The 27,488-nt window shown below is 39.1% G+C and overlaps 2 protein-coding genes across 7 annotated transcripts in view; one reads left to right on the forward strand and one right to left on the reverse strand.

Annotated features, from left to right (window-relative positions):
• Window positions 1-26,908, reverse strand: gabra5 (gamma-aminobutyric acid type A receptor subunit alpha5). 5 transcript variants are annotated; one of them, XR_004898711.1, is made up of 10 exons: window positions 25,239-25,321; window positions 24,928-25,052; window positions 22,297-22,364; window positions 21,177-21,397; window positions 17,660-17,742; window positions 7,757-7,900; window positions 3,812-3,964; window positions 3,255-3,466; window positions 1,272-1,773; window positions 1-1,237 (listed from the first exon to the last, which is right to left on the reverse strand). XR_004898711.1 is itself a non-coding variant. In XM_031309444.2 (10 exons), the coding sequence occupies exons 2-10, from the start codon at window positions 25,319-25,321 to the stop codon at window positions 1,483-1,485; spliced, it is 1,380 nt and encodes a 459-aa protein (XP_031165304.1). In that variant the 5' UTR covers window positions 25,322-25,323; window positions 26,448-26,908. The 5 variants fall into 5 exon arrangements, 4 of the variants coding, with proteins under 4 accessions (XP_035862836.1, XP_031165304.1, XP_031165305.1 ...); XM_031309444.2 differs by lacking the exon at window positions 1-1,237 and adding an exon at window positions 26,448-26,908 and having other exon boundaries at window positions 1,483-1,773; window positions 25,239-25,323; XM_031309445.2 differs by lacking the exon at window positions 1-1,237 and adding an exon at window positions 26,155-26,434 and having other exon boundaries at window positions 1,483-1,773; window positions 25,239-25,323.
• Window positions 5,991-27,488, forward strand: part of gabrb3 (gamma-aminobutyric acid type A receptor subunit beta3) — a 67,510-nt gene continuing 46,012 nt past the window's right edge. For both annotated transcript variants that reach the window (XM_036006942.1, XM_036006940.1), the window contains exon 1: window positions 5,991-6,434. In XM_036006942.1, coding sequence (XP_035862835.1) covers window positions 6,340-6,434 — 95 coding nt within the window. In that variant the 5' untranslated portion in view covers window positions 5,991-6,339. The remainder of the gene's footprint in view (window positions 6,435-27,488) is intronic.

The following is a 27,488-nucleotide window of genomic DNA, read 5'->3' on the forward strand; positions in this document are numbered from 1 at the left end:
GCTAAGCTAACTGGCGTCTGGCTGTAGCTTCATATTGAGGGTACAGAATAATTTAAATCTCGACAAAGAAGCAAATAAGATAAAAAAAAAAAAAAAAAATTCCTTTAAGTGAATTCCTTTAAGTGAATTATCTGTGTTCAGTCTTGTGCTAAGAGCTAAGCTAATCCGTTTCTGGTAGTAGCTTCATATTTGCTGTGTAGACACATGAGAGTGGCCTCAATCTTGTCATCTGACTCTTGGCAAGAAAAAGAAAAAGCGAATTTCCCAATATGTCAAATTATTCCTTTAATTTAACACTCATTTAATGACAACTTGCCCTAAAAAGTAACATTGTGATTTAAAAACGATATTGGTAAAAATGGAATAACCTGGTCATTGTGACTTTCTGTCTCAAGTCAGTCTCCTAACTACAGCAGTTACTCTAAATTATGACAAAAAGTGATCCTGCTCAAAGCATCCAAATATTGATCAAGAATATTTGCGAGTTATCATCAAAGCTTATAGAAACGAGAAACTGATCTAAAAAACAAAATGTTTTGAAAAAGCATTGTATATTCTGTCAACATTGCTAAAGCTCAAGCTATTCTGCTCATTTCTCAATATCCAGTCAATGCAGCACTAGACTAGAGCAACACTGTGTTGCTGTATACGCATAACATAGAAGCTAACCTTACTGGCTTAAGTGGTACTTCTTTTTTAAAAGCAGGGCATATATACATGTTTCTTAAACTACGACCATACGTACACACATACAGGATTCTCAACATGGGGACCTGGAAACAGAAGCTGCCACTGTATCACTTTAGCTTGAAATCTGTCCCCGTTTGAAAATTACATTTATGAAAAAACTGGCCATTCAAAACTGTGAGAAAAGCAGCAAAAAAGAAACACAACATGATTTAATGAAAGTTTTAAATCTGGCTTCTGAAGAAGTAACAGGAATTTCAGTGCATTCATAATGAGCTATCACACTCTGAAGGCAACACATTTAGCATGGCTATTCATCTGCTTTCAACAAGGAAGCAAAGTCCCATGGGCCTGGGCCCAGCCTCACATACCTGGACCTCCAGCCCATTTGTACAAAGTAAGAGTCACAAAAGTCAAAGCTGCTTTCGAGTAATGACACGGTAAAAATTTTGTTTTGCATAGCATTTGGCCTTGCTGTACCATCATCTACTGTAGACGCAAGGAGAAAATATAAATACCAAATGCTAACATTGTGAAACATCTGAATTTGGCAGAAACTAATCAGTGACTGGAGATTTCAAATGAGAAACTGTCTGTTAGGAAAAGTCGTATATCGTACATGTACAAACTCAAGGCAACGTTTTCCTGAAGCGACAGACATGCAATGTTATCCAATGACCTAAAAAAACACACACATCTATGATACAAGGACTAAGTGGCATTGATTAGTATTGCGATCCAGTTATGATGACCTGAATTGGTTGTCAGGACGATGAATGATCCTGATCGCAGAGCTTAAACTGCTCCTTTGATCACTGCTTCCCTATTGAGATACGTGGCCCAGTACACCAGGTTGAAGGTCCCAAACAGCACCGGGAACACTATTCTGGACATCTTGTCAATCTTGCTCACGCTGTTGTAAGTCTTTTTGGGGTCCGGGGCCTTGGTTTCAGAGGGTTTGAGCTGAACAGCTGTGCTATTTGAAATGGTAGAGATGGATGTGTCCTTCGTAAGGTTGGTTGTATAATTCACACCGGCCGAACAGGTGTTGTTGGGCTTTTTAGACAGAGCCAAAGGGTCTTTCTTCTGTGGGGGACAAAGAAAACGCATTGATTGAGCCTACACACAATTCTGTCCAAAAACAGGTGCTGCAAATTCGTCAAACACAATAAAACAGCTAGTTGATAACACAGGCACTCACACACATACACAGAGAGAGGAATAACAGATGTCCAAGGAAGGCTAAATGTGGGGATCGATGTCCTTGGGCAGTAATGAACTGCCGCTGTGCCACAACACTGGCCCACTGAACTGCAAATGTATTGATCCGCCATTTCTGAACTTCATCTCTTATTTTATTATCATGTGCGACATCAAGTCCACTACTCCACACTACCACTCTTGAAGTAACACAGAGAAGAGAGAATGAATAGAGTAGAGAAGAAAAGGAAGAGAAAAGGGGAGTCGATTTTGAACAGCTATTGATATCCCGATCTCACAGTAGGGTTTAAAGCTGCTCTGACGTACTAGTAAATAATAATAGTAATTATTTAACAAGATAGAAAACAGCACGGCTTGTAATATCCACTGGTTGTCTTGTTTTTTCCGATTATATGTTCTTGAAAAGACCAATATAAATAAAGACCAATATTGGAGCAGTGCATTAGATTCCTACTAAGTTGTTTACATGGTTAATGAAAATTATTATATTCCACTCATATCCCGTTTACATGCAGCCGTCAAAAACAGGGTTTTTTAAACCATCTAAAATGGAAAATTTAACATTTAAAACAAGGCCTAATTCGGAGTTTCCAAACGGAATATGCTGTTTACATGACTCCGCATCAAATTCAGAATATTGTCATATTCTGAATGATAGTGGAATATCAGTGTGCATTGTAATATATATAATATAATTTATTTATTTGAACAGGGACAGTGCACAAAAAACATTAATAGATGTCTTGTGCCAGGTTGTAGCAAATTGCTAGTTTCCGCCCGTAGTCCCTGGGCAGGTAGATGGCGCAATAAAATACAGACAAAGTATTTACTGTATACAATACAGATACATAAAGTCATAAAAATCTACAGACATTATTGTCCCCCTATCCCACCCCATCTAGTATGTTTCCCATACCAATATTTAGCCATCATTCGGTCTACAAATTGAAGTTCTTTCTCCAAATATGGCATCTTCCGACAACTGCCTTTTCGTTTTTCTAGGCATTGCTGGCATCTGCAAATCCCCTATTACCAACCAAGGGGCAATACTGAGACTGCCAAATAGAAACACAACAATCTGCATTCACAACTAAGCTGAGAGACACCATCAACTGTGGTGAAAAATACAGCCAGACATTCACACAAACAGACACATCATTGTTGTGGGATTGCATTCATTCTTTAGCCTCCAATGCTAACCAAGTCTTAGCCCCAGAATAAACTGTTAACGTTGTGAGACTTTTGCTCCTGACAATGTGAGTCAGCCAGGTTTGGGTCTTCACAATGTGTAATCAACAAGTATTCACACACACACACACACACACACACACACACACAGTACATACCTTGGGCTGTTGGGCCTCCATTGCCTTTTTTCCATCCCAGGCCCAGCTCCTCTTGGTGAAGTAGTTAACTGTGGCAAACTCAATGAGTGCGGAGAAGACAAAGGCGTAACACACTGCTATGAACCAGTCCATGGCAGTAGCGTAAGCCACTTTAGGCAGCGAGTTTCGAGCGCTGATGCTGAGAGTGGTCATGGTGAGCACTGTGGTCACACCTGGTGGCGGAGAGAACTGGGTCACTTTGACTAACCAGACTTACTATTCTGTTTCTATTCCAACAGATGAAGTCGTAGTAAAAGGAGGGACATATTTCAGAGCATTATAGACAAATCATGCAGCAGCAACACCAGGTTACAGTATGCATGCATGGTTTCATTCACCTTACATTTTATGTATTAAGCACAAAATTAATACTTCAGATTAAAAACTCTGCAGTAATTTTACAGGTATATTCATACCGTATATATATGCAGTCCTATGGCTGTACTAATATGGTGTAAAATTGGTAATTTCCACAGTTGTTACTGGCTGATGTGTCCGTCTGTGTGTTTCAAACTCACCAAAGACAGTCCGTGCTGGCACAGACTCCCGGTTGAGCCAAAAGGAAACCTGTGACAGGATTACAGTCATGAAGCAAGGCATGTAGGTCTGGATGACAAAGTAGCCGATCTTCCTCTTCAGGTAAAAGTGAGCCATCATCACGGTGTATTGACCTGTAGGAAACAGCAGGACAAAGGAGGAGGAAATGCTCAAAGTGTTGCCATTTTAGTTTTCGGGAAAAACTATAATCCCTACTCAGGATAATGAAGAAGATAGTATACAGTAATACTGAAGGAAATGGTATTGGATGTAACAGTGGATGGAGTATGTGATGTGATACAAAATCAACAAAACAACAACTATGTGTATCAGAAGACAACCTATTTGTATATTGACTACTTCCTTGTGGTATTATGAAATCACAGACAGCACAGCAGAACCCCAAAAAATCTGACCTGGGAACTCTGAGAATGAACAGACTTAAAGCTATTAATAGACTACAGCAGTATTCATCATTCACCTTCATTACCATGAACACAAGAACTGTTTATTTGGAGTCAATCCCACATACACCGTCCTGCTGCTGTAAACCCTCACTAGAGCACCCAATGTGTAATAATCCACAGCTTACAATAGTCCCCAACAACAGCACTATTTACGCCTGTTTGAGTGATGTTTGCTAAAAGAACTACAGTGCCCAGACAGATAAGGGGAATAGGAAAGTATTAGGAGATGGACTAACACACAGCTGGAATATAAATGAGCTGTTACAGTCTACCACTAACACTGTAAAATTGACCATTGGCATTTGACCAGCTTTGTTTTTTACTAGAACAAGTTTAACCCAGGACATTGACTTTTACTGTATGTTAACTCAGTACACAAGACTTATAATTCAGTAAAATATATAGTCTATCTGGATTATCATTTCACTTGAAAACAATACTGCTGAGTTTCTATCTGACAATGTGGGCGGCAAGCTCTCTATTCTCTGCCAAACAGACTATTTTTCACCCATAAGATCACTGTGTGTGGTAGTAGTAGTAGTAGTAGTAGTAGTAATGCCACGTGTCATTTTGTTTTCAATGTTTTCTCATTTTAGGTTGTGACTAGTCTTGCATTGCCAGACCTATCTCCACAGCGCTGTCCCTCCACACATACACTCCTGGATAGGGAAAAAAAAGCTCTGGTTTATTGGCATTTCTTTAAACCAATCACAATCGTCTTGGGCGGCGCTAAGCTCCGGTCGCAAAGACGGTGGCTCTGAATAGTCTCAGGAAGGAACTTGTTCTGGTGGAACATTTGCACCCCACGAAAGAAAACGCCACATCCAATATTAAATGAAGTTAACTGTTGACACAATACAGTAACGTGAGCTATTTAAATTAGCTGGATATCACCATGCGTATTTTGACCACAGCAAAACTTGACATTTTTCGCGTGTAGTTTGCTAGCTCGGAGGTTCTGGTTGTTGTTTCCTGAAGCGAAGGGAGTTTAGAACGGCGATCCAGATTTAGTTGCAACTGTTGCTGGTATTACCACAGTGGAACACTGCTGGTAGATGTTCATGGTGACTGAGACAGGGCTGATGTCCCTACACTGAGTGTCTTCTCTATGATGACCATGATGATTAGGGTAACCTATTTGGTGTTTGTGAGCTTTTATGATCATTTTGTTTATATCTGACCTGCTTTGGATGGGGATGCCTCTCTGACACTCTTCTAAAAGTCATTCCAGTATGTTTTTTGTGCATGCAGTCATTAGAAATCTGTTTTGCTGTTTTAATTCCCTTTAATCATTGGGTGTTGTGTAGTCCTCAGAGGCTGTGATTAAGGGCTGTACAAATAAACTTTACTTAACAACCTCTAGGAAGGACTACTACTCTAAATATGAAAGTGTGAATTAAATCACTGAAAAACAGGTTTGTGGGGGAAATCATCATATCCTGTTAATCAACTGAAGATTTCATTTGAAGGATTTTTCTTTCTCAAAAATCCTGTCGGGCCATGGAGTCTGATAAACTATAGAAAATCCACAGATGACTGCTGCTTTCTCCTGGCAAAATCGGATTTTTTCTGTCTCACTAATCCCTTGTCACAATCTGCACCCTGTATATCTCTCTCTCTCTCTGTCTCTCTCTCGCTCTCTTTCTATGTGTGTGAGTGTGTATGTGTGTGTGTGTGTGTGTGTGTGTGTGCGCAGCAGACAGTCCATCCCATTCTGTCAGGCCAGGCCACTCTTGATTGGGGACATACATCCTTGCCTGGCTGAGCTCGAACACTAAAACGGACCTGGATCAGCAGTGATTACGAGCAGGTGCACAGATGAATGAAGCAGAGGGCGGTTGAGAGGGACTGGGAGAAAAGTTTGGATGGTCTGTGCAATGTGAAAAGCATCATGTCCTTAATGAAAAGGGCACCTGTGTTGCCTTCTCTCCGAGGACTACTAGCCAGCAGCCCTGCTCTGTGGTGGCACGACTGGGCGAAGCCCACTCTGATCTGACCGCCTGCTGGGCTTGGAAGTGGATGGAAATCTCCAAGGCGTGAAAATGTGGTTGTGGTGGATTTTACCGTTTGGTTTTTGGAGTGTCTGCGGAGAACTGCCATTCATAGCGGAGAACAATGCAGTTATGTTGGTCAACTGGTGAGTACGGATCTAAACCATCTGTTGAGCTTTGCCGCTTTCTATTTTGATCTGAAAGCACTGATGTGTGTAATGTAATAAAATTACAAGGTTTGCCGAGGGTTATCAATTAAATTCCTGTGTCTACATTTTCATCCTCTTCGGCTTAACCTGTGAGGTCAAAGGTTGCCTCTGCCCAGTGTGAGCGCTTTGCTGAGCTATTCTTGGCTATTTAAAGAGGGTTTGTACCTCAGATTAGCAATGCTAATTAAGACCATGCTGGCTCTGTGTGTCTGAGCAGTGTGGGTGGGGACAGAGTTACACACAGAGAAATATAGCAACCTGTGTGCTAATCTCAACTCAGTCTGGGTTTCTTCTCCTGCTGCTTAAAAGCTCTGCGGCATACTTAACGGTACACGTTGAGTACATTCTCCAGAGTAAACAGGGTCTTTCCCCGGCAGATATGCGATTAGGCAACTACCTCTGTATACATTACGGCTATAGGAACACCTCCCCTGTAATAACCCCACCAGAAACAAGCAGCAGAAATGTATTATCATACTTCTTTACATAACAGAATTAAGCAGATGCCGCTCGCCCGCCACCCCCCCACGTGTCTCCGCCGCAGCAGCCAATCCCTGAGCTGTGACATCACTCGGTAAAAGCACAACTGCTGATGGGCCTGCATACGGATTAACCCTAGAGACCCAATGGCTCAGACCACGGATAAGTGATTTTTTTGCCCCCCCCCCCCCCCCCCCACCTTTTTTTCTCTCTTCTCTTGGCAGCCTCAGAGACAGCTGGCTATGTGTGGGAGGCATTCTCAAATCCTTGTGATTCATTCATTGTCTCTATCCAGCTTGATTTGAAAAAAAAGGAAACAAAATTCTTCTCACAACATCTTTGGATGGCACCGCTGTAATAACACAGAGCTGAATAATAGGGTTGAAGCGGGGGCTTAACATGCCCGCTCCTGCCTGAAGCTACTGGATGAATGCTGTTGTAAGGGAGGAAATAATTTAGTGATAAAAGATAATGGAGGCATGTAGCCACATGAATTCTAGCAAAGGTATAGATTCTGGTGTGTATAATAGAACAGATCATCTTTTTATTGATTGATTGATTTTGGGCTTTTTTGGCCTTTATTTGATAGAATAGCTGAAGAAAGGAAAGGGGGAGGGAGAGCCCCCACTCTCTCGCAGCAATGGGCCGCGGGTCGGACTCAAACCCGGGCCACTGCAGTAAGGACTGAGCCTTAGTATATAGGGCGCATGCTCAACCAGGTGAGCTACCAGGGAGCCTTGAATAGGGCATGTTTAATCAGAGAGCTGGCTTCACTGTACCTCGACTGGTGTAGATGTCCTCAGTCCCTGCAGTCTGACCAATCAGATGGTACTGGTTGAGCCGGGAGCCTTCCTCTGCCACCACCACTGACTTGGCTGCTTCCTGCGTCCACGTGTACACCACCTCCGAGACTGGATACGCATCTATGAAAACAAGACAGACAGACACAGTACAAACTGTTGAATATTCAACAAATTGAATATTGTTGATATGCACAACGTCGTTTTTTGAAGCTAAAAAGGCAAACATTCACTGGGTCCAACATGTCAAATGGGAGGGTTTAATGTTTGATGCTTTTCTTTATCATATATGATGGAGATCTAAATATTTTCAGGTTTTTTGACTTTTTCTCTATTTTCTGACATTTTAGAGCAAGAAAGCTAGCAATACTTTATTTATATGGCACACACACACATATATATATATATATATATATATATATATATATATAGAGAGAGAGAGAGAGAGAGAGAGAGAGAGAGAGAGAAGAAAATAATCTTCAGATTAATTAATAATGAAAATAATTGTTATAAGCAAAACCAATTAGATACCAGTGCTTTTTGTTTTTCTGTATAAAATGTGTCTATGTCACTCTGTGTAATGATGTTTATACACCAACATTCTTTGTAGGCTTGTGCAAATTATTAAAATGATTATGTTTGACCTATACATCTGTGGCAAATATCCTGAAAGCAAATTCCAGTTACTTAGCTATTCCCCGAGCTTTTGACTAGGACTGGCCAATATATTGATATTATATCGGTATAGAGCTCTACTTTTGACCGTACCTGCTGAGTAAGAGCACCTTCCATTTTGAATTTTTACATCTGATGTTATTATGAATTACATTCTTCTAGAAGGTTTATAAAATTGCATGTCTTGCCGATACATGATCTGTTTCATAAGGTTATTCAGATACTGATCCAGTGTACATATCAGATCAGAAGATCATTACGTTGTTCATCAAATATCACCTAAATGAAATATGGACATTAATCACAATCTTTAACTATTCCTAAAGCAAAAAGAGTTCATTCTGAAAGAACAGCCTATCCAAGATGCTGATCCCCAAATAGCTCCTGGTGTGTGTAGGGTGAAATTCAAAGTCACTTTAGATAAAAGCTTCTGCCAATGTAACGTAATGTTATGTTATGTGGTGGATCAAAACAAAATCATTTCCTGATTCCCAACACAAACTGAACAATATGTGCATACACACAAGCCTGTACACAGTACACAGTGGCTGAAGCTAAAAAAGGAGAACTTCCCATCAGCCCGGAAATGTGCATGTTCTGTCTATTATTTTCATATTCTCTATCAGCTTTTTTTTTTTTTTTTTTAAAGGTTTATTTAGATAGGGACAGATACAAAAAAAAACATAGATAAACTTCAACAGTCATCTGATGTATGTATCATAGTGGTTTTAGCCGAAGCTAATTCTCGACACTTGTCCCTAGTAGGGCTTTTGGTTACAAATAAAAATACAGATTTACATTATTATTAAAAATACAATAAAGATGAAATTAAATGAAAATGTATACAATGAGAGCAGTGTAAACAACTAAATATGAGAGCAAGATTGTTCCCGAATTAGCCACAATTTGGTATTTTAATTTTTTTGTTACTTCCTCTCAAGCAAAGATGAGTTTGGTAAATGACAGGTTACATGAATACAATTATGTAAGAGTTACGTTTTAAGTCATGTTTTCAGGTACAGGTACTCCTCCTAACACAGACTCACTGTTAAGCAGGTAAATTCACATAGTTCAGTTATTATCAGACCAAAACGGAATCTGCATATTATTTTTTACAGTTTTTAGTGGTGATGCAGAATGAAATTCTGCCTAATTTGCGGACAGTTTTTCTGCTTGGGATGTGTTAACATTCAGAGTTTTATTTGTTTAAAATATGCGTAAAATCGGTGAGAAATTCTGCATCCGCAGATTCCGCATGGCCCTGTTATTTATTATTTTGACATCCTGTAGTCCTTCCAAATTTGCCACTTTGCCACTAACATGTCACTACTCTCGACTCATCAAACTAGAAAAATCTAACCAAGGAACCATATTCCTTAGCACGCTCAGTGACCACACATAGTACAGACAAAGATTAAAGTCCTAGTTTCTAAATAAACTACGTTTTTAATGATGATCACAGTTTAATAATGTCAATCAATGCAACTGTAGCTTTTTTTAACCCTTGTGTTGTCCTCAGGTCAAATTTGTCAAAATTGGTCAAATTATTTTTATATCAGAAATATGGGTTTCTTTGAACCAAAATTCCCAAAAATAAGTTGGATGCATGAAAGATCTTCGCAGAAAAAAATAATGATTACTTTCATTGAATTTTGGGTGTTCTATTCAATTTTATAGCATTTGAAAAAAAATGTTTAATGGTTTCTAAACACTGTCCTGACGTTTGTGATTCACTCAACATCCTTTGACCTTAACTATTAGTCAAAATAATTCATAATTTCTGCTTTTTTAACTCACAAATAGGTAACATGTCATATAAATTAGGTTTATTGACTATGTATAAAAAAAGCTCAGAAAAAAGCGAGTTGACGGGAAGACAACACAAGGTTAAACATGTTTTTATGTAGTTTGTATGACAACAAAACATTGTTGGAGTCCTTTGGTAGGAATATGCTGTATCAGGTTTTGGTTACACAGACAATACTTGTTAGTAGGATGAATTCAATGTTGGTTTTGGTCTTTTTATGGGATTTGATGACCAAAAAACTACAGGCAGTGTTTTTCAGTGGTGTCAACACAGTATATACAGAAGGAGTGCAGAAATGTGTCTTACAGACCTCGTATATACCTTGCAGTGGTAGCAGGATTTGCTTATGGATCTTCAGAAACATCAGTCAAATACTGTAAACTGTTTACACATTGGTTCCTCGGCTTCTGAGCCTCTTTCACACACAGTTCCTGGTAAATTTCTGGAATACCTATTCAGGCACAGCTAGTGATTTCCACTATTCACACCTGGACTACATTCTGGAACATTACCATCTAGCGCCTTTAAACACATGCGTTGTCAGGGATAGTCCAGCAGCCATAAAACTCAACAGAAGGAAGAAGATGGAGCAAGGCCGAATGTACGTGTACGTGGTGAAAGACGTCTCTTATTATTTTCAGGAACATGGTGGGCGACGAGCTGTTTTTGTTCCGGTGCCTATGTTCTGTGATGTTTTTTAATATTCAACAAGTTTGCTTGTTAGTTATCAAATCACCCGCGAAAAACATTGGCGCAGAAATGCAAAAGCATTTTAATTTTAAACTATAAAAAAGTCGCGGATTCAACGTCAGCGCAGTCTTGTGATGGGTTCCCTCGCTCCATGTGAAAGCGTCTTTTGTCAGACAGACGTCACTCTTTAAATGCCCCTCCCTGCAATGTTACTGCTGTCATTCACAACACATCCGCACCAGCATTTACCTCGAAATGTCACTAGATCTTGATGTGGGAAATTGGTAGTACAGATTTCTCTGAATATGTGTCCCTGCTTTCATTCACACGACCCCGCGCAGAAAATGTTCCAGAACTTTTTAGACTGCATGTGTGAAGGAGGCGTTAGATGTTACTAGCTAAGAAATGTAGCGTGGCTGTAATACAACACATGAACTTTCACCCACTTTGCTTTATTACACAGAGATTAACTTGGTGTCACTATTAAGAGCCTCGTGTTTGGAGCTGATGTAATCAGTTTGAGTGTATCACAATAGGCAGATGTTACTAATGGCATGATGTTATGTGTGAATGTTGCCACAGTTTGAGAGAATGCCTTCACAGGGTTTGACCTTTTAGCTCTGGAATTAGTATTTTAGTTGCTTGTTTGCTGTTGTGTGTGAAGCACAGCTAATGGTAAGCCTTGAATTGCAATTTCAAAAACACAAATTCTGTCATTCATACATAAGTTCAACTTGAAAACAAGCTCTGGAAAATGCAAAAACCCTCTCATTCGCTCATACTGTACTGTACTACAAACCACACACATACTGTAGATGCACTAAATCTGTGTGTGTGTCTCTCTCTTACTCTCAATCGTAATGCAGTGCAGTGTCCAATCTAACAGTATTGCATTAATCCAGCAATGTGGTGTTAGAAGACAGCAATTTAGAATGACCCCAGTAAACCAGTCTGTGGATTATCATCTCAAAGACACTGCATTGTCTCAAAAAAGTCTTTGTAGAACTGCGTTATGTGAGCAGTTGAATTTATATTCTCCAAGAAACACATATTACTTTGAGCGAAGTATGGCAAAAGAAAATATCACTGACTATTAATTCTCTTCTGCTCATAATTATTTTGTCCAAATTTGAACAGTCAAGAGAGTTTTGTCTGTAGGTCGAGACTACAATTTGTACATATACAGTAAAGATAAAAGGTACATTTATTGCTTTAAAAGAAAGGTATGACATCCTAAAAATCCTGTGTAATCCGGGTTATATAGTTTGGGTATGTGTGGCACGCTGCTTTCTGGATAAAATGGTTGGTTTTTAACTGGACAGACAGCCCTAAGAGAGAGAGAGAGAGAGAGAGAGAGAGAGAGAGAGAGAGAGAGAGAGAGAGAGAGAGAGAGAGAGAGAGAGAGCAGCTGTGGTCAAGCGAGCTAGAGAGTGAATGAAGAGAGGGAGCACCGAACAAAGCAGTGGAATCAGAGGAATGACACGTTATTTTCTGATTGTTTCACATCAGTTCCATTCTAAAGCACAAATAAAACAAACACACTTTCTCAGGAATGTGCCGCATTGCCAATTTTTATGCGAATGCAGAGCTTCATCCTGTCTGTGTGTGTATCGGTTAAACTTGTGCCTCAGTATCAGATGCTGAGGGCAGTGGCGCAAAAAGTGGGTATGCGTTATATGCGGCACATAGGGGCGCAGCACCATGGGGGCGCCAAAGCGATGGTAAAAAATTTTTTTTGAGAAAAACATTTGAGAGGACTAACAGGCTAGAGTAGGCGCCCTATCTCATAAGAGTACATCATAGAATGTCGACATAGAAAGGGGGGGGCGCTGTGAGCGCCGAGCAAGCAGGTACGAGCGTACGAGTAGTGAGTTGTCGTCTATGGAAAAAGATGGATAAAGCAAAAAAGCTGTCAGGGGCTAAAAATAGAAAAAGAAAGAGGGAAAAGGAGATGGCATGGCCAGGGATGTGACAGCAGTTAAATAAGTGGATGGTGAGAGGCAACAGGTAGGATTTAAAGTGTGACGTCTGTGCTTGGAGGCTTGCAAATATTCATGTTAACAGCTAGCGTTTGCTAACACTGGGAATGTAGCAGCCAAATGGGGGTTTACCATGGAATCATGCATAGATTTGCTACCAAACTTGGAGGCTTGCAAATATTCATGTTAACAGACTGTTCTCAGACTAGCTAGTGTTTGCTTACACTAGCAGCTAAAGTGGGGTTTACAGCTAGCTTAATGCAAACCAGTGTTGCTGATAGCTACATTTAGATTTTGGTTAAACCCTATGGTACCAATCCCATGCATGCCATATCTTAATTTTATTAAGGTAAAATATCAACTGGTAAATATAAGGTAGCATGCACAATAAATGACACAAAGCTGGAAACATAACTTATGCAATAACTCTGGTTTACCATGGAATCATTAATAGATTTAGTTTTACCATTAGCTGTTCATGTTAGCTGTGCTGTCAGACATACAGGCTATAGTTACATCTGTTGGGTGACATGGACGCTGTAATTACAGGGTCACATCTCTCTCTCTCTTTACAGGTCTGTGCTAAATGGCTCTCCATATTTGTACTTTTTAAAATCCAAAATGTGAATGTAATTTCAACAGCAGCACAACCTTACTGCATATTATTACATGGCTTGGTTGAATTCTAATGTAGAAATGCGGTCTGTTATTACAGACCGTTGCTAAGTATAACACACCGTTGCCATGGACACAGTTCTGTTCACGCTGGAGGACAGCTATCAATCAATCCGCTGAAAGAAAGATAATTTATCAGCTGTGGCAAAAAGTGGGGAAACGTGGATCAACTTCTGTCCTCCAATTCAAGCATGACAGCAGATCTGGTGAGCGTCTATCGCTACATCTTTATATTAGGGGTGGCAATCACCAGAGGCCTCACGATACAATATCATCACAATACTTAAGTCACGATACAATATTATTGCGATTTAAAACATATTGCAATATTCTGCCATATATTGCAATTTATTACCTTTTTTCCAACTTCAAATTTTTCCCAATTTCAAATTATGTCCCCAAAAGAAAACTTTGTCAACATCTGTTTTATCTAAAAAGGTACATTTCTCTGTTTGTTCATCTCACTTCAATTTTATCGCTGCAAAATGGAATTGTCAAGCAGACAAACTTGACTCTTAGTGGAGAACAACACAGGCAAGGAGTGAATGAGACAGACTTAAGGTCGGCGATGGCATCACGTAGAGATGAGACCAGTGATGACATCACGTAGAGATGAGACCAGTGATGACATCACCTAGGAGTTCTATTAGACCACACAAAACTAAATGTCCAGTTCAAGCTCCGAGTCCTCCTCACATTCGTTTCATTTTGCACTTTAACGTTAGTGTTGCTTACAGATGAAGTCTGATTACTTCTAATGCCAAATCAAAGTAATTTAACATGTTTTGTTATAGGCTATTAGGCTAATCTTGCCATTGCGAATGAAAAATGCATTTCTGTATCAAAACCCGGCGCATGTGGGAAATATAAAAATTAGCCTACGTCTGACAGCGGGGACGTAGTAAACAAATCAGAACGCAAATTTAAACATCCGCAACACATATGCTCGAATGCCATCAATGATGATTTATTTATCGTAATGAAAATAAAGTACATTTATATATGTATATATATACCATATAATTATGGTAGGCCTACAAGGACTGATATACTTTAAAATAAACCTTTATTATTTAAACCCCATACATGATGATGTCCGGCACACTTATTTATTTATTTGTTGTTGTTGTTTTTTTTTGGGGGGGGGGCGCCAAAATTGGTGCTGCATACCCCTCTGGCAGTGGGTAGTTGCGCCCCTGGCTGAGGGGTAATAAAAGCAGCGGTATTGGGACTAAGAACGGGCTGCACGCTGTTATTGGCTGGGGGTTACACACCCACATGGGGCCCAACGTTTTTTTGCTGACATCCATAAACGTCCCACACACAGAAAAAGAAAAGAGAAAATACCGGCAGAGGGCAGGGTCTCTGCAGATACAGAAACCGCCACACACTTGATTGAGAGGGAGTGCTTTTGCATTGTTTTTTAGTAAAATACTGCATATTATACTTTTAACAGACTGATATGAGAGTGGTATTGATTTTTTTGTTTAACTCTCAGCCAGAAAAATAAGAGAGAAGGTGGAGAAAGAGAGAGAACTATACAGAAATTCACAGTAGAGAGGTTTACAGAAATTAAATGGGGGCAAGTGACAACATTAGATTAGTAAAGCAGAGATAGACAACTGAAAAGACTTTGAGTAAATGGGAATGTACTATATACCAACATGGCACCTCAGTGACGTTTTTTGCCAACCAAAGAGCTACTGCCAGAGATAAAATAGAAACAAGCGATTTAAACAATTGTAAAACACTATTACTCAGACCTAGCTGGAGTACTGTATGTGGCTTTAGCTTCACGCCAACACAGCTAATAGCAGCAAATATATATTTTGTTTCAGTGTGTTTACATCATCCAAACATTTTCTATCCAATTTACACTTCCTTTAAATTGTTACATCAGTACAACTGTATAGCGTCAGCGACAGTTTCAAGCTACAATGAAAGGAACATGAGGCAGAGGATGAGACTGACAGTAAGTTCAGTCCACGAGAAGTGATTAACACAACGGAAAAGGACAGGTCTACTGTAGCTTTGAAAGCCTTTAGCTCATGGGTGAGTGCTGTCCATTAGGTCAAAGGATTAGCTAGGGTTAATGGAGTCAGAGAAAACCGGATAGACTGCACCACGGTAACTTTTACAGTTTATAACCTCGCATAGGCTGTATTTTTGCTGTAACATTAGCTTTTGAAAATCATTTTATGGGCAACAAAATACTTGTTATTCTCAAGTTAGTTTTATACAGTCTATGGGTATAGTCCACTTTGCCACCTCTGTTTTAATAGATAATAATCTTGCAAAGCTCAAGATGAAAATACAGCACAAACCTCTAAAACATAATAGTGACATGTGATAGTGAAAAATGCTGAGAACATTCCATCATATCAGTCCTTTTGTACGGCTTAAAAATGTTGTGTTACTTATTTTTGAATATTTACATTTATTCATTTATTCGTGTATCCATTAGCAATCACATTTTAGGTTTATTGCCTTTAATGGTTTTTGGCTTTGTGATGAACAGTATCCAGGTTTCCATCTAAATGTAGCACACATTTTAAATTTCCAAAACAAAAATGTAAATTCATGGGCGTTTCCATCCATGACGTTTGATAATGATCATGTTAAGTTCTATTTCTATTGCACTTTGCCAGGTTTTGCTTTTATCAATAGACCAACTGTTCCACCTCAGCCAAGTGTAAAAACTGTTTTCTTTTTTGTTGTTTCTTTTGTGCGCACATTTATATACCGTATATATATAATAACAGGTCGATGGAAACACACTTTGCGTGCTTTTTTTCTTCTCCTGGTAATTGTGTGTGTACAGTATGTGTTGAGCTGGGTGGTGAGCTGCTGCATACAATTGCCCTTGCAGAGACAAATAAAGTGAACTGAAGTCAATTTAATCACAGTTACACTGAATCTACAGGGCCGCAGATAAAAACATCTGTGTTTAAACCTCATATAATTAATTAAATCAGGTTTTGACGTTCTGGGTTCACTGAGAAGTTAATCGACATCAGATGGCTTGCAATTCAAGTACACAGGCCAATGCAGTCTCAGTTAGTTGCTCTGATTGTCTCATCTGGGGGTTGAGGTGACCAAAGCAGGCGTAGGAGTAGCTAAATGACACTGAGGCAAGCATGCAGCATCCTGTGGCTCTGCCTCTGAGCCCAGAGAGTGTTGAGGCTCGAGATTACCCTCCACACATTAGTGGTAGGGAAGACCTCAAATGCTAATCTTAAGCTTACATGACAGGAGATCCCCAGTTATTTTTGTACCACTGGAGCTATGTAAGGAAACCTAACTAGCTTAGAAGCCATGGGACACAAGCCACAAGTGTGATTTAGCTGTGCGTTTGCAAGGTGTGGGATTGGCTTTTTAAAGATTACCTTGGTAAATTTGTGTGTGTGGTGTGTGTGTGTGTGTGTGTGTGTGTGTGTGTGTGTGTGTGTGTGTGTGTGGCCAGTGCGACAGTCTGTCTTTTTAATGTATTACTATTGCACATTGTACCAATCCTGCCTTTCTTTCTACAGGGCCCATAATTTTGTGCTACGCCCCTGTGTGTGTGTGTGTGTGTGTGTGTGTGTGTGTGTGTGTGTGTGTGTGTGTGTGTGTGTGCGTGCGTGCGCCTCTAGCTTTTCCCACTTTGTGTGGTTCAAATATTTCCCATTAAAAGTAGCTGAGGCAGTGAAAGATGCAGGAGAGCAGCCCTGACATGTTGATTAATGGCTTAATCTGGACAAGTGTGTCAGTGTCTACATAACTATATCCTGCATCGCCACAACAATAGCTTTCCACCTGAGGGACACGGGCTGTCAAACACAGCCCGGCACATCCATCCCTATATCCCCTGCATGGATAAAGACACTGAAACTGATGGCATGTCCATACGACAGCACACTAGTGACCTCGTGTATTTTAGGAAAGGTTTGGTGTAACACTTTTAGTGTGTCACCGATGTCTAGGTTGTGATCATGAAACATTTCAACTGTACATTTTCCTGCATTATTTAATGCTGTTACTCACTGTGTGCATTTGCTTAAAGGCGTGTTTACTCACAGCTTCCAAATTTAAGGGGACAAGCATGGGCGTCCATCGGGAAATCCTCCAGTTGCATGGGGCATTCTGCTGATATAGTCAGTCTGAAAGAAGAAGTCATGCGTGCAAAGTCAGAGAGCAAATTGACAGTGTGTGAAATGAAACAACGACATCATCATCATCACAATGATCATCATTTTCACAAATGAACATACTCTCTTATTATGAATAATTTGTTTAATTTAGGCTGTGCTTAATTGTGTATACAGCCATTACCCAATGAAAATCATAGTCTGTCTTCATTAGTGCATCTCAGATAGTTAACAGCAGAGTAAAATGTAATTTTCCCAGCACGGAGCAATAGGCAACTGAGCCACCAGAGGGACCCGTGATCATATCTATCTAGGAAAAATGATGCAACTGTGTGTGCAAAAATGAGCTTGAGGATTATTTGAGAGCAATTGAGGGTTATTTCATGGAGTAAGGCTGCCACCTGTCTGTGGAATTGCCAAAAAAACATCACATCATTGGAAACAACACAAAACAAATGAGCTCATCTAGTGAGTATAATGCATGAACACTACCTGAATTCACAGACAGTGAACCGCACAGCCTTATCTAATGCTGCCCTCTGCTGGCCAGACTTGTGATAGTCAGAGCTGCTGTAATCACCATCAGACATACAGACTCTAGCTGTGCAGCCAAATATTGTTCAAACTAAAACAACACATATTTCAAATTCTAGTTAGGATCTGAAGATTTCCCACGATACCAAATATGTCTGGCTGGATTTTATGAAAATTGGTATGAAATGATGCACCCATGATGTCATCTATAATATTTCTATGTGATGGAATGGTGCATCCATGAACAAGTCGTGTTTTAATATTGTACTTAGTGTAAACATTCTATAGCTTCAGAGTAGAGTTGGACCAAGCTTATTTATCACACTGTCGGGCAGTGTGCATGTTTAGCAAGGTGGAACTAAAGGGGGACTTTATGGTAAGGGGTTTAGCTACAGTAGTGTATAATACGATAATATGATTATCAAATAATATAATATTATATAACAATATACCACTTTTATTAGGTACCACTTAGGAGCATTTTGCCTAATGTCTTCTTTCACTTTTGATACTTCATATTTTGAATGAAGGACTTTCACTTAGTGTACTTAAGTAGGATCTGAGTACATCTAATACTACTGATAATACCTCACACTATATTATAATGATACAATACATACATACAATCAGAATTGACCACAGAGGGATTTCAGTATATAAAAGGTTGTCTGCTCTCTTAGTAAAAATATAACCCACATCAACATACAGTACACACCATACACCACTCTCCATATGTAGTAGTAGTGAGAAAGGGAATAGAAGTACTGATGAGTCTGGAATTCATTGCATTATACTGAACATCGTATATTATAAAAAAAATAATAGTATACTGTATAATCAAGGAGGATGCACTGAATTGAATGTAGTGTCCCTCTGTGATTTATCTTAATTCCCCATTAAATAACATAATGCAATCAGAAAGTATCAGAGACAGTATTTGATTAATCGACAGAAAATAATTGCCAACTATTTTGATAATCGATCTTTTTTCATTTTTCAAGTAAAAAAGCTTTTCTCTGAGAAAGAAAGATTCTCTGGTTCCAGTTTATCAGTTGTGAGGAGTTGCTGCTTTTGCTAAATGTCTTTGGTTTTTGGACTGTTGGTTAAATAACAAGCAGGCATTTCTCACTGTTTTCTGACATTTTATAGAAAAAAGTTTGCAAGAAAGTCTCTTTATTTTAGTAACAACAAAAGCCACTGCTATTCTCTGCTTCTGTGGAGTTGTCAGTAGTTTCGGTGGTAGAGTTGAGTGTTTTTAAAAAAAATATATATTTATTTGAGATGAATCACTAACATAAAGTGTGTATTATCAAAGTGGAGAACTACAAGATGGATAGGTCAGCCTAGCTTTGGATAGCTGACATTTTTCTGAGCATGACTAATATCCAAGAAGGGACTTCTAATTAGTGAAAACAAATATATGGGGTACTGGCTCCTTAATAAATCATAATGGCCAACAGTGCAGATGAATTACCAAATGAAACAGAAAATCTAAATCGCTACCATCACTGTTATTTCACACAGGTACAGATTATGTTTTAGATTAATAGGAAGTGTATGTGATCTATAACAAATATGTACTGTACTGTAAGGCATGCACTGCCTGGATCGAAACTCTGTCTTCTGTCCGAGAGATATTTTCACAGTACACTAGCTAGGGCACTGCACACTGCTTGTTCTGTGAACAACCAATGTAGGAGAGTAATGCAGGCGTAAAATGTTTCTCTAATAATCTTGTTCCCAGAACACCGACACATTAATGGGCCATCGTGAAGCCGTTACTAATGGCTTGTAGTGTTAGCAATTGTGTTGTAGATTTCAAGCAATTTTAAAGTCAGTGGATCAATAGTCATTTTTGACATGCCCTCCACGTCCATTTCCTCCAATTTCCTTTGTTAATATTTGATTCGGAGGATTTATTGTCCTGATAAGACAATGACACAGCACAGGCATGAAAGTGGATGTAAACGAGATGTTTCTATCTCGGATATAATATTTCTTTCTAAAGTATGGACAGTAATGTGTTGCTCTCACCCGTAAATCCGCTAATCAATCAACTAATAATGAATGGGTCAGCTCTTAAGTGACTTTTAAATAACATAAAATGCAAACAGTATGTACTTTACACCTGTCCATAGCAGCTCATACACATGAGTTCAGTCATGGCTACCACATATGAATTGTGTTAGAGCAGTAATAAGCAGAATAGCCCATGCTGGTTTCCTGTGAAAGTAAAGGTTTCTGTGATGTGAAGACATAGTTAGGAGTGGAAGACCCAGTTCCCTGTGTCAGAGCACTGGGTCAATGCAAACATTTCAAGTTCCTCTGACCTCCAGTATCCAGTATGAGGACAACATGATGATGCATCGATGCACCACTGAGACATGTAGTATGAGTGTGTGGGCTGTATTAGTGCAGCAGGGGTCTTAAAAACCATTACCAAACAAGTATTACACAACATTTCTGAACCGCAATCGTCAGCTCTTATGGTTCAATGTTTTATGCCTACCATACACTAGAAGACTCTGAAAAGACTTTGAAAAGACTAGTCCAACACCAGCTCACATCTAAAGACAATCTGACATAATGTCACAGAGTTTTAGTCACAGACTATAAGATTTCACCACCAAGACTTACGAGTTACGATAATGTCAAACACGTTTGATTTTGTCGGAACGTCACTGGTCAAGACGGAGAAAAAGACTGACTTAATACAGCTGGGACTGAGTTTTTTGACCACCTTACACCTTGAGACGAGGGAAGCGCGTACCAAATCTAGCAAGATCGTCGAAGAATCACTTGAAAAGTAATTTGGTGTAAGGGCGGCATTAGTTGTTTGACTGATTGGAAAATAAATCTTAATACTACTGTGGTCCAAAGCAGGATTAAAGTTTAACCGTGGGAGAGTTTACCTCATGGTGTAGAGCAGTGTCCCATCATCTTTCAGCCGCAGTAGCTTGTTAGGTGTGGTCATATTATGTGCGATGGATTTCTTCCCGTTGAGGAAGAAGGTGTCGGGAGTCCAGATGTTACTGGCCAGGAGATTATTCAGGGGAAGCATCTCCATTGGGCCTTTGAAGCAAAGTCTTTCATCTTTCCAGCTTTGACGGAAGAACACGTCAATAGTGTATTCCTACAGAACGAAATAACACAATTAACACAGGTTAAAATTAAAACACACATCAATTGATTAGCCAAATAAATACTGTGCATGTATATGGGGAGTAATGTCATGAAGGTACAAAGCTGTGTGTATACATGGAGCCTCATTTAAAGATAAAAGAACTATCATTATGAATGTATTCAGTACATACTGTATATGACTGCACCTTCCAGGTGTTACACACTACTGATGTGGAGTTATTTTAAACACACGTTTTTTTAGTTAATGGTACATTATGAAAGATCAGGGTGCCAATTAGAAAGAATAAGCCATGATTGCATCAACTGCATTGAATGTGGATGTATTTTTAAGTTGTTTTGTGCAAGTTCTTGTTTTAATAAGTTTACATCCTTTTTTAATATAATTGTATTGTGGTTGACATAAGGCCATGTAAAAGAAAATCTAGTATATTTCAATGGGATTTTAAGAATATATTTATAGATGCAGAAAGGGTTGTATGGAAGCAAAAGAGAAACTTAGGTATTTGAATGTTACCAGCCACTGAATACTTAATCTTGAAATAGTCTACTTTGAGAACCTGGGTCCTGGGTAGCCCGGATGTTGCTATATGAATTATTTCAACTTGAGTTTTTGGATCTGAATTTGACTAATTGAATTTGTGCAACCTGAATCTATTTATTTTTTATTCTGAAACTTGAATTTTTGGATCTGAATTTGTGACCATTGAAAAAAATATATTCAAATTCCGTTTTTGAAATTGCAAATCAAGGAATGTCATATTTTAATTTAAAAGAGGTGAATTCAGAAAAATTCAGATACATGGTTTTCAAAACTCTTTTTTGCTTCCATAGCGTTGTATTATTATATTTAGTATACGTTTAGAATGTAACTTAATAAAAGGAGCTTACCATTTCAGTGTCAGAGACTGGACCAAAGCTTGTGACAAAGATGTTGGTCTTGATCTCTGTCACCTTCTCTGTAAGAATAGATAGATAGATATGAAGGCCTAAGGCAGGTTTTTGTTTTCTGTGACATTACAGACATTAAATGAGAATAATAAACCAACTTCCCTAACTCTGAACTTGGTATAGGTTGTTGCAGTATCTACTGTATATGCAGCATCATTCAAATAGATACTTTTACTAGCAAATGCAGTTCTACAATGTTGGGTTTGCCCCCAAAAATGTCAAACTTTGGGTTGTTTGGTGAAGGTTGGAAGTGATGACAGCTACTCAACTGTTGGTTCCATCCTTCAAAAATATCTCAAAATAATGTGTACTAGTTGGTAATAGGGGCTGGGGATCACAAGGTTGTGTTAGTTAAAAAAGTGTTTAACTCATTGCAACTTCAATGCTCAGATTTTATTATACTTTAATATTTAGTCACTTTATGTCCCAAGCAAAGTAGAACTTAGCAGTGTGAAAAAGGGAATAACACTCTGCCACTTTCGATTGTACTGTGTGATAAATTCAATGAGACTAATGGTAGGTTCAGTTACAGATATACAAGGATTGCTGTCCTCTGCAACCATTGACCTTCTACAGAGTGATTATCACTCCTTCCACCAATAACAAAGATGGCTGGATGTGTGGACCCGTGTTGGTTTGAGAACAAAAGAATCACTTATTCGAAAGAAACCATCACTTCTGGTCCAGCAGTTACAGAGAGCGAGAAAGAGCACTACCTCACAACATTTTGTCGGAGGTAGAAGTTGCACACGCATGGCATCAATCCTTACATTGTTATTAAAGCCCCTGTATGTAAGGTTTGAAATGTTTTGACTTTGGCGACTCCTAGTGGTCTCATATTATAAAGACACTGTGGCATTCCTTGTGTTTTGAGTGAATCAATATAAAACTACAGGTCTTTTTTTATTCAGTTTAAAAAAGTACGAAGTACATATTGGAACTTTTTAAGGTACCGTAACTTAACAACCTAATTTTAGGATTAGGCATGTGTTGGTAGCTATTTAAGAGAATCCTGATTTTACTGTAACCTTATTTTGTATGTGTAAGCACAACCTTAAAGTACAACACTTGTACTAATATAGGGCCAAATATTGTTCATGACAGACATATATTTAATAGTGTTGATCTGTAATGATATAAACACTGTACTGTTTCATAAAACAATGTAACACTGAAATCACATAGCATTCAGTGGTGGAAGAAGTGTTCAGGTCCTTTATTTAAGTAAAAGTATGAATAATACACTGTAAAAATACTTTGTTACAAGTAAAGGTCCTGCGTTGAAAGTATCACCAGGAAAATGTACTTAAAGTATTAAAAATAAAAGTACTCAATGCAGAAAAATCCTCCCATTTTAGAATGTGGAAATGATCCAAACAGTTCTGTCACTCAACTAAGTGGATTCGTCATTTCAGCTGTATTTGTAGGCTTTTATATTAATGGAAAGTTTCATTTTTAATAAAAAAACTAAAAGCTAAAGCTGTCAGATTGATGTAGTGGAGTAAAAGGTACAATATTTCTCTCTGAAATGTAGTGGAGTAGAAGTAGAAAGTGGCATGAAAAGAAAAGACTCAAGTAAAATACAAGTACTTCAACATTTGTACTTGAGTAAATGTACATAGTTACATTCCACCACTGTTCTCATTAGACCAGATTCTGTGTCTTTTCATTCCTCTTTTCTGATAATAACTTTTCAGTTGTTGCCTACTTTGGCCTGCATGCACTGAGAACAACGGAGCTGCTGTTTTATGCCAGGAATATTGGCTTTCTCAAGGTCACACCAACGTACTATCTGCTTCGGCGTGTTTCCAGTGCCATTAAATCATACTTAGAGGAGACGTTAACAGCTGATCATGCCTCTTTGTCAAAGACTTCATGAATACAGACACATTTTCCATGTCTGGAATGAGCAGAAGACAGATGTTGCAGCGCAGAGCATAGTTCTCTGTGTGGACTGAAGGGCTGTAATCTTTCATGCAGAGCTATCGATGCAGAGGCTGAACAACACGTTTTTCTTTCATCTGTATCCAGAAGTACAGAGCTTTCTGTATTGGGTGTTATTATAAAGAGAGACCCCCTCAATACTATTTCATTATGATATACTCAGTTTTCATTAGTGCTGCACAATATATCGTTTTCTTATTGTCATCAAAATATCAACTTGCGCAATAAACGCATCGCGAAAGACACTCAGAGATGTTTTTGTGTTAGTAGAAAGAAAATCAAAGGAGAAAACTGCACTTTAAAATGTAATTATCATTCTTTTTTTAGTAGTGCCTTACATATTCAATCCAATGTTCAATGTGGTCAATAAAAGAACATTGGAAATGTTTTCCTTTTATTTGTTTTAAATTCAACAAGCCATTTGTTGTATTTTAGCAGAATATTGAACCAGCAGAAATGCAGAACTGAGTATGTCTGATAGGTGTTGATTTATCACAAGTAATACCGTTATCACGATATTCAACAACGTTATCGCATGCTTTCCTCACATCGTGCAGCCCTAGTTCTCACCTAGCAAATGTGTGACTGTTTTAATTACCAAAAATGGCAGAGGTGTTGGCTACCTACCTCCTAGTCCAGGGCGGAGTCTGTTGTCATAGCCATCCAGCAGTCCGTCCAGGATGCGTGTGAAGATGGTAATATTGTCATTTAATTCTGCCTCTTTGGGAGTTCCAGTTACATCCTGGGAGAGGCTGGATGGAAGCGCATAAGAGAAACTAATTAGAAAAAGACACAACTCTTCAAATCAGAGATGACTTAAGACAATCTTACTCTATCTTACTTTCAAAAAAAGTCACTTAAAACTTGCAAATACAGACGCAATGTGTATTCACTAAGAGGTGAATTCCTCAAAATGTGCTTTCATGTCAGTTCCTTACCTTGGACGGCAGGTGATGCTCACAAGCAAGACACAGACCCACAGACGTCTCATTGCAAAGCTGTAGCACATTCCATCGCCCATTCCTGAAACGAGACATCCTCACTTGTTTAAAACTACAATACCTGGCCAGCTCTGTTGACTGGCTGCTTTTAACTCAAATTAAAGCAGTATTAACAGAATTTAATTCCAGAATGATTAATTGTACAGCCTCCCTTCTAGTAGTTTGACTGTGAAAACAAATTAAATAATACATATCAAACCATATATATCTTTCATTATAAAACAGTACAGTATTGTAGCCGGATCACATTTTCTTGCAGGCATTAACTGGCAGCTAGTATTTGACCCTCAGTGCATGCATGTGGGTGTAAAGTGACCCGTAAATGTTTATCAGGTGCTCACATTTTTTCACTACTACATCACACAAGCACAGCAATGTGCTGACAGTTTCACAACACCCAATGCAGCAATCTCCATGCACCCAAATGTTTACATATAGTTGCAATCTGGCTTTTCTAAACACTACAGGACAACATCTGTACAGCTGTTAGTTGATGTCTAAATAATAATAATAATAATAATAAAAAGAAAAGGTGATGATGCAAAGTTCCTGTTTCTTAGATCTGCATGTTCTTTCTTTGTTGGACCCTTGTCCTATAGCCCACCACCTCAATGCAGGAGCCTCGGTTCAATTTCACTAATTCATTCTATAAGTTGATGACTTGTGAAAGGACACAGGCTGAGCTGTGCTTTATTATGCCCCACCACTGGATATCCAGTCATAGCTAAAGGTTTGAAACGCCTCTACCTGGATCTACACACGCACATCTGTAATCCCGCAATCCTTTCTGCACCGCAGCTGGACTCTTCACATACAGTATGAATCCCCTCAGTGTTGCTGTGACTGTACGCACCTTCTACTGCATCCCCTTCATTCACGACTCACATCCCTACACGCCGTCTGAATTCCCTTCAGTGGGAGGGAAAGTGTCAATACCTCTCTTTCTCCGGCTTTCATCACCCCCGTCCGCGGTTCTCTATCAGCCTAACCCGGTGCAGGTCCCCTTCCAGCTGCAGCGGCATACCCCTACTATACTGTAGCCTATTCTTCTCCCATGCCCACACGTCCCGCTACATCTCGTACTGTACGCTGGCCTATAACAACGCTCTGCTGCACCGGCGCTGAGCCGCAGTTGCCAACGCTTACCACACAAGACGATGCGCAGTCAAACTTCTCCCAGCTCCGTAGATATCGCCTATATCTCACACGCAGATCGCACTGTTTAGTATTTGGCATCAATTCCGATGAACGTCACCTCCATCGGCGCACAATAATTGCATATCGGAGAGGGAGACAGAGAAGAAAGAGGTGGGGGAAAAGAAAGAAAGATGTGGACTAATTCCACTGTCAGCGAGGTTTTATTTTCGCCCCACGGCGATTAAAAGGTTGGCAGCGAAAATGTAAAGGCTTCCCAACACTTCTGCTGACTGACCATCCTTTTTTAGTTTTGGTCTCCGAGGAGCCGCGAGCACACAGCAAGCTCTGCGAAAAAATCCAATACTGTATCCAAAGGCAAAGTACAATGCAAATAGACTTTGGTGCGAATTAAAGAGACGAGCAGTGTGCAGTGCGGCCAGAAAAGCAGGAGGATGTATGGCCAGTGAGTGGAGGAGAGATGCTGTAGACTAGAGAGATGGAGAGACAGATAGGGGAGGGGGAGACATGGCACAAGGAGAGAGAGAAAAGGAAAGAATAAAAGGATAAAATATCAATGACAAACCATGAGACATCTCTACAACAATATAAACGTCGTAAAAGCTTGATCTTCTCATGATACTTTATCAGCAAACTATAGCGCCAAAATATTCCCAGTCTGTATTTGATGGGTAATGTTGCGACAAGCTTGAGTTCAACAGAAACAATAGCCACTACAGTTATGCAGTGGGCTTCTTACTTTTTATTTTAACTGTGTTTTAGGGTTATAAATGGCATGCGATGGTGCTGTATAAAACTTGTTCTGCCAAAATGTACAGTCAAGACTATATATATATATATATATATATATATATATATATAAAAACATCACGATACTGATATTACTTGTGATAAATATACAGAAATTAAAGTGTACTCAGTTCTGCATTTCTGCTGCTGTCAGTATTCTGTTAAAATAAAACAAAATTAAAAAAAAATGAAAGGAAAACATTTCCAACTTTCTTTTGTTGAACAAATTGAACATTGAATTGA

Source organism: Sander lucioperca, chromosome 11 (genome assembly GCF_008315115.2).
Source record: "Sander lucioperca isolate FBNREF2018 chromosome 11, SLUC_FBN_1.2, whole genome shotgun sequence".
In the NCBI taxonomy this organism is placed as follows: Eukaryota; Metazoa; Chordata; class Actinopteri; order Perciformes; family Percidae; genus Sander; species Sander lucioperca.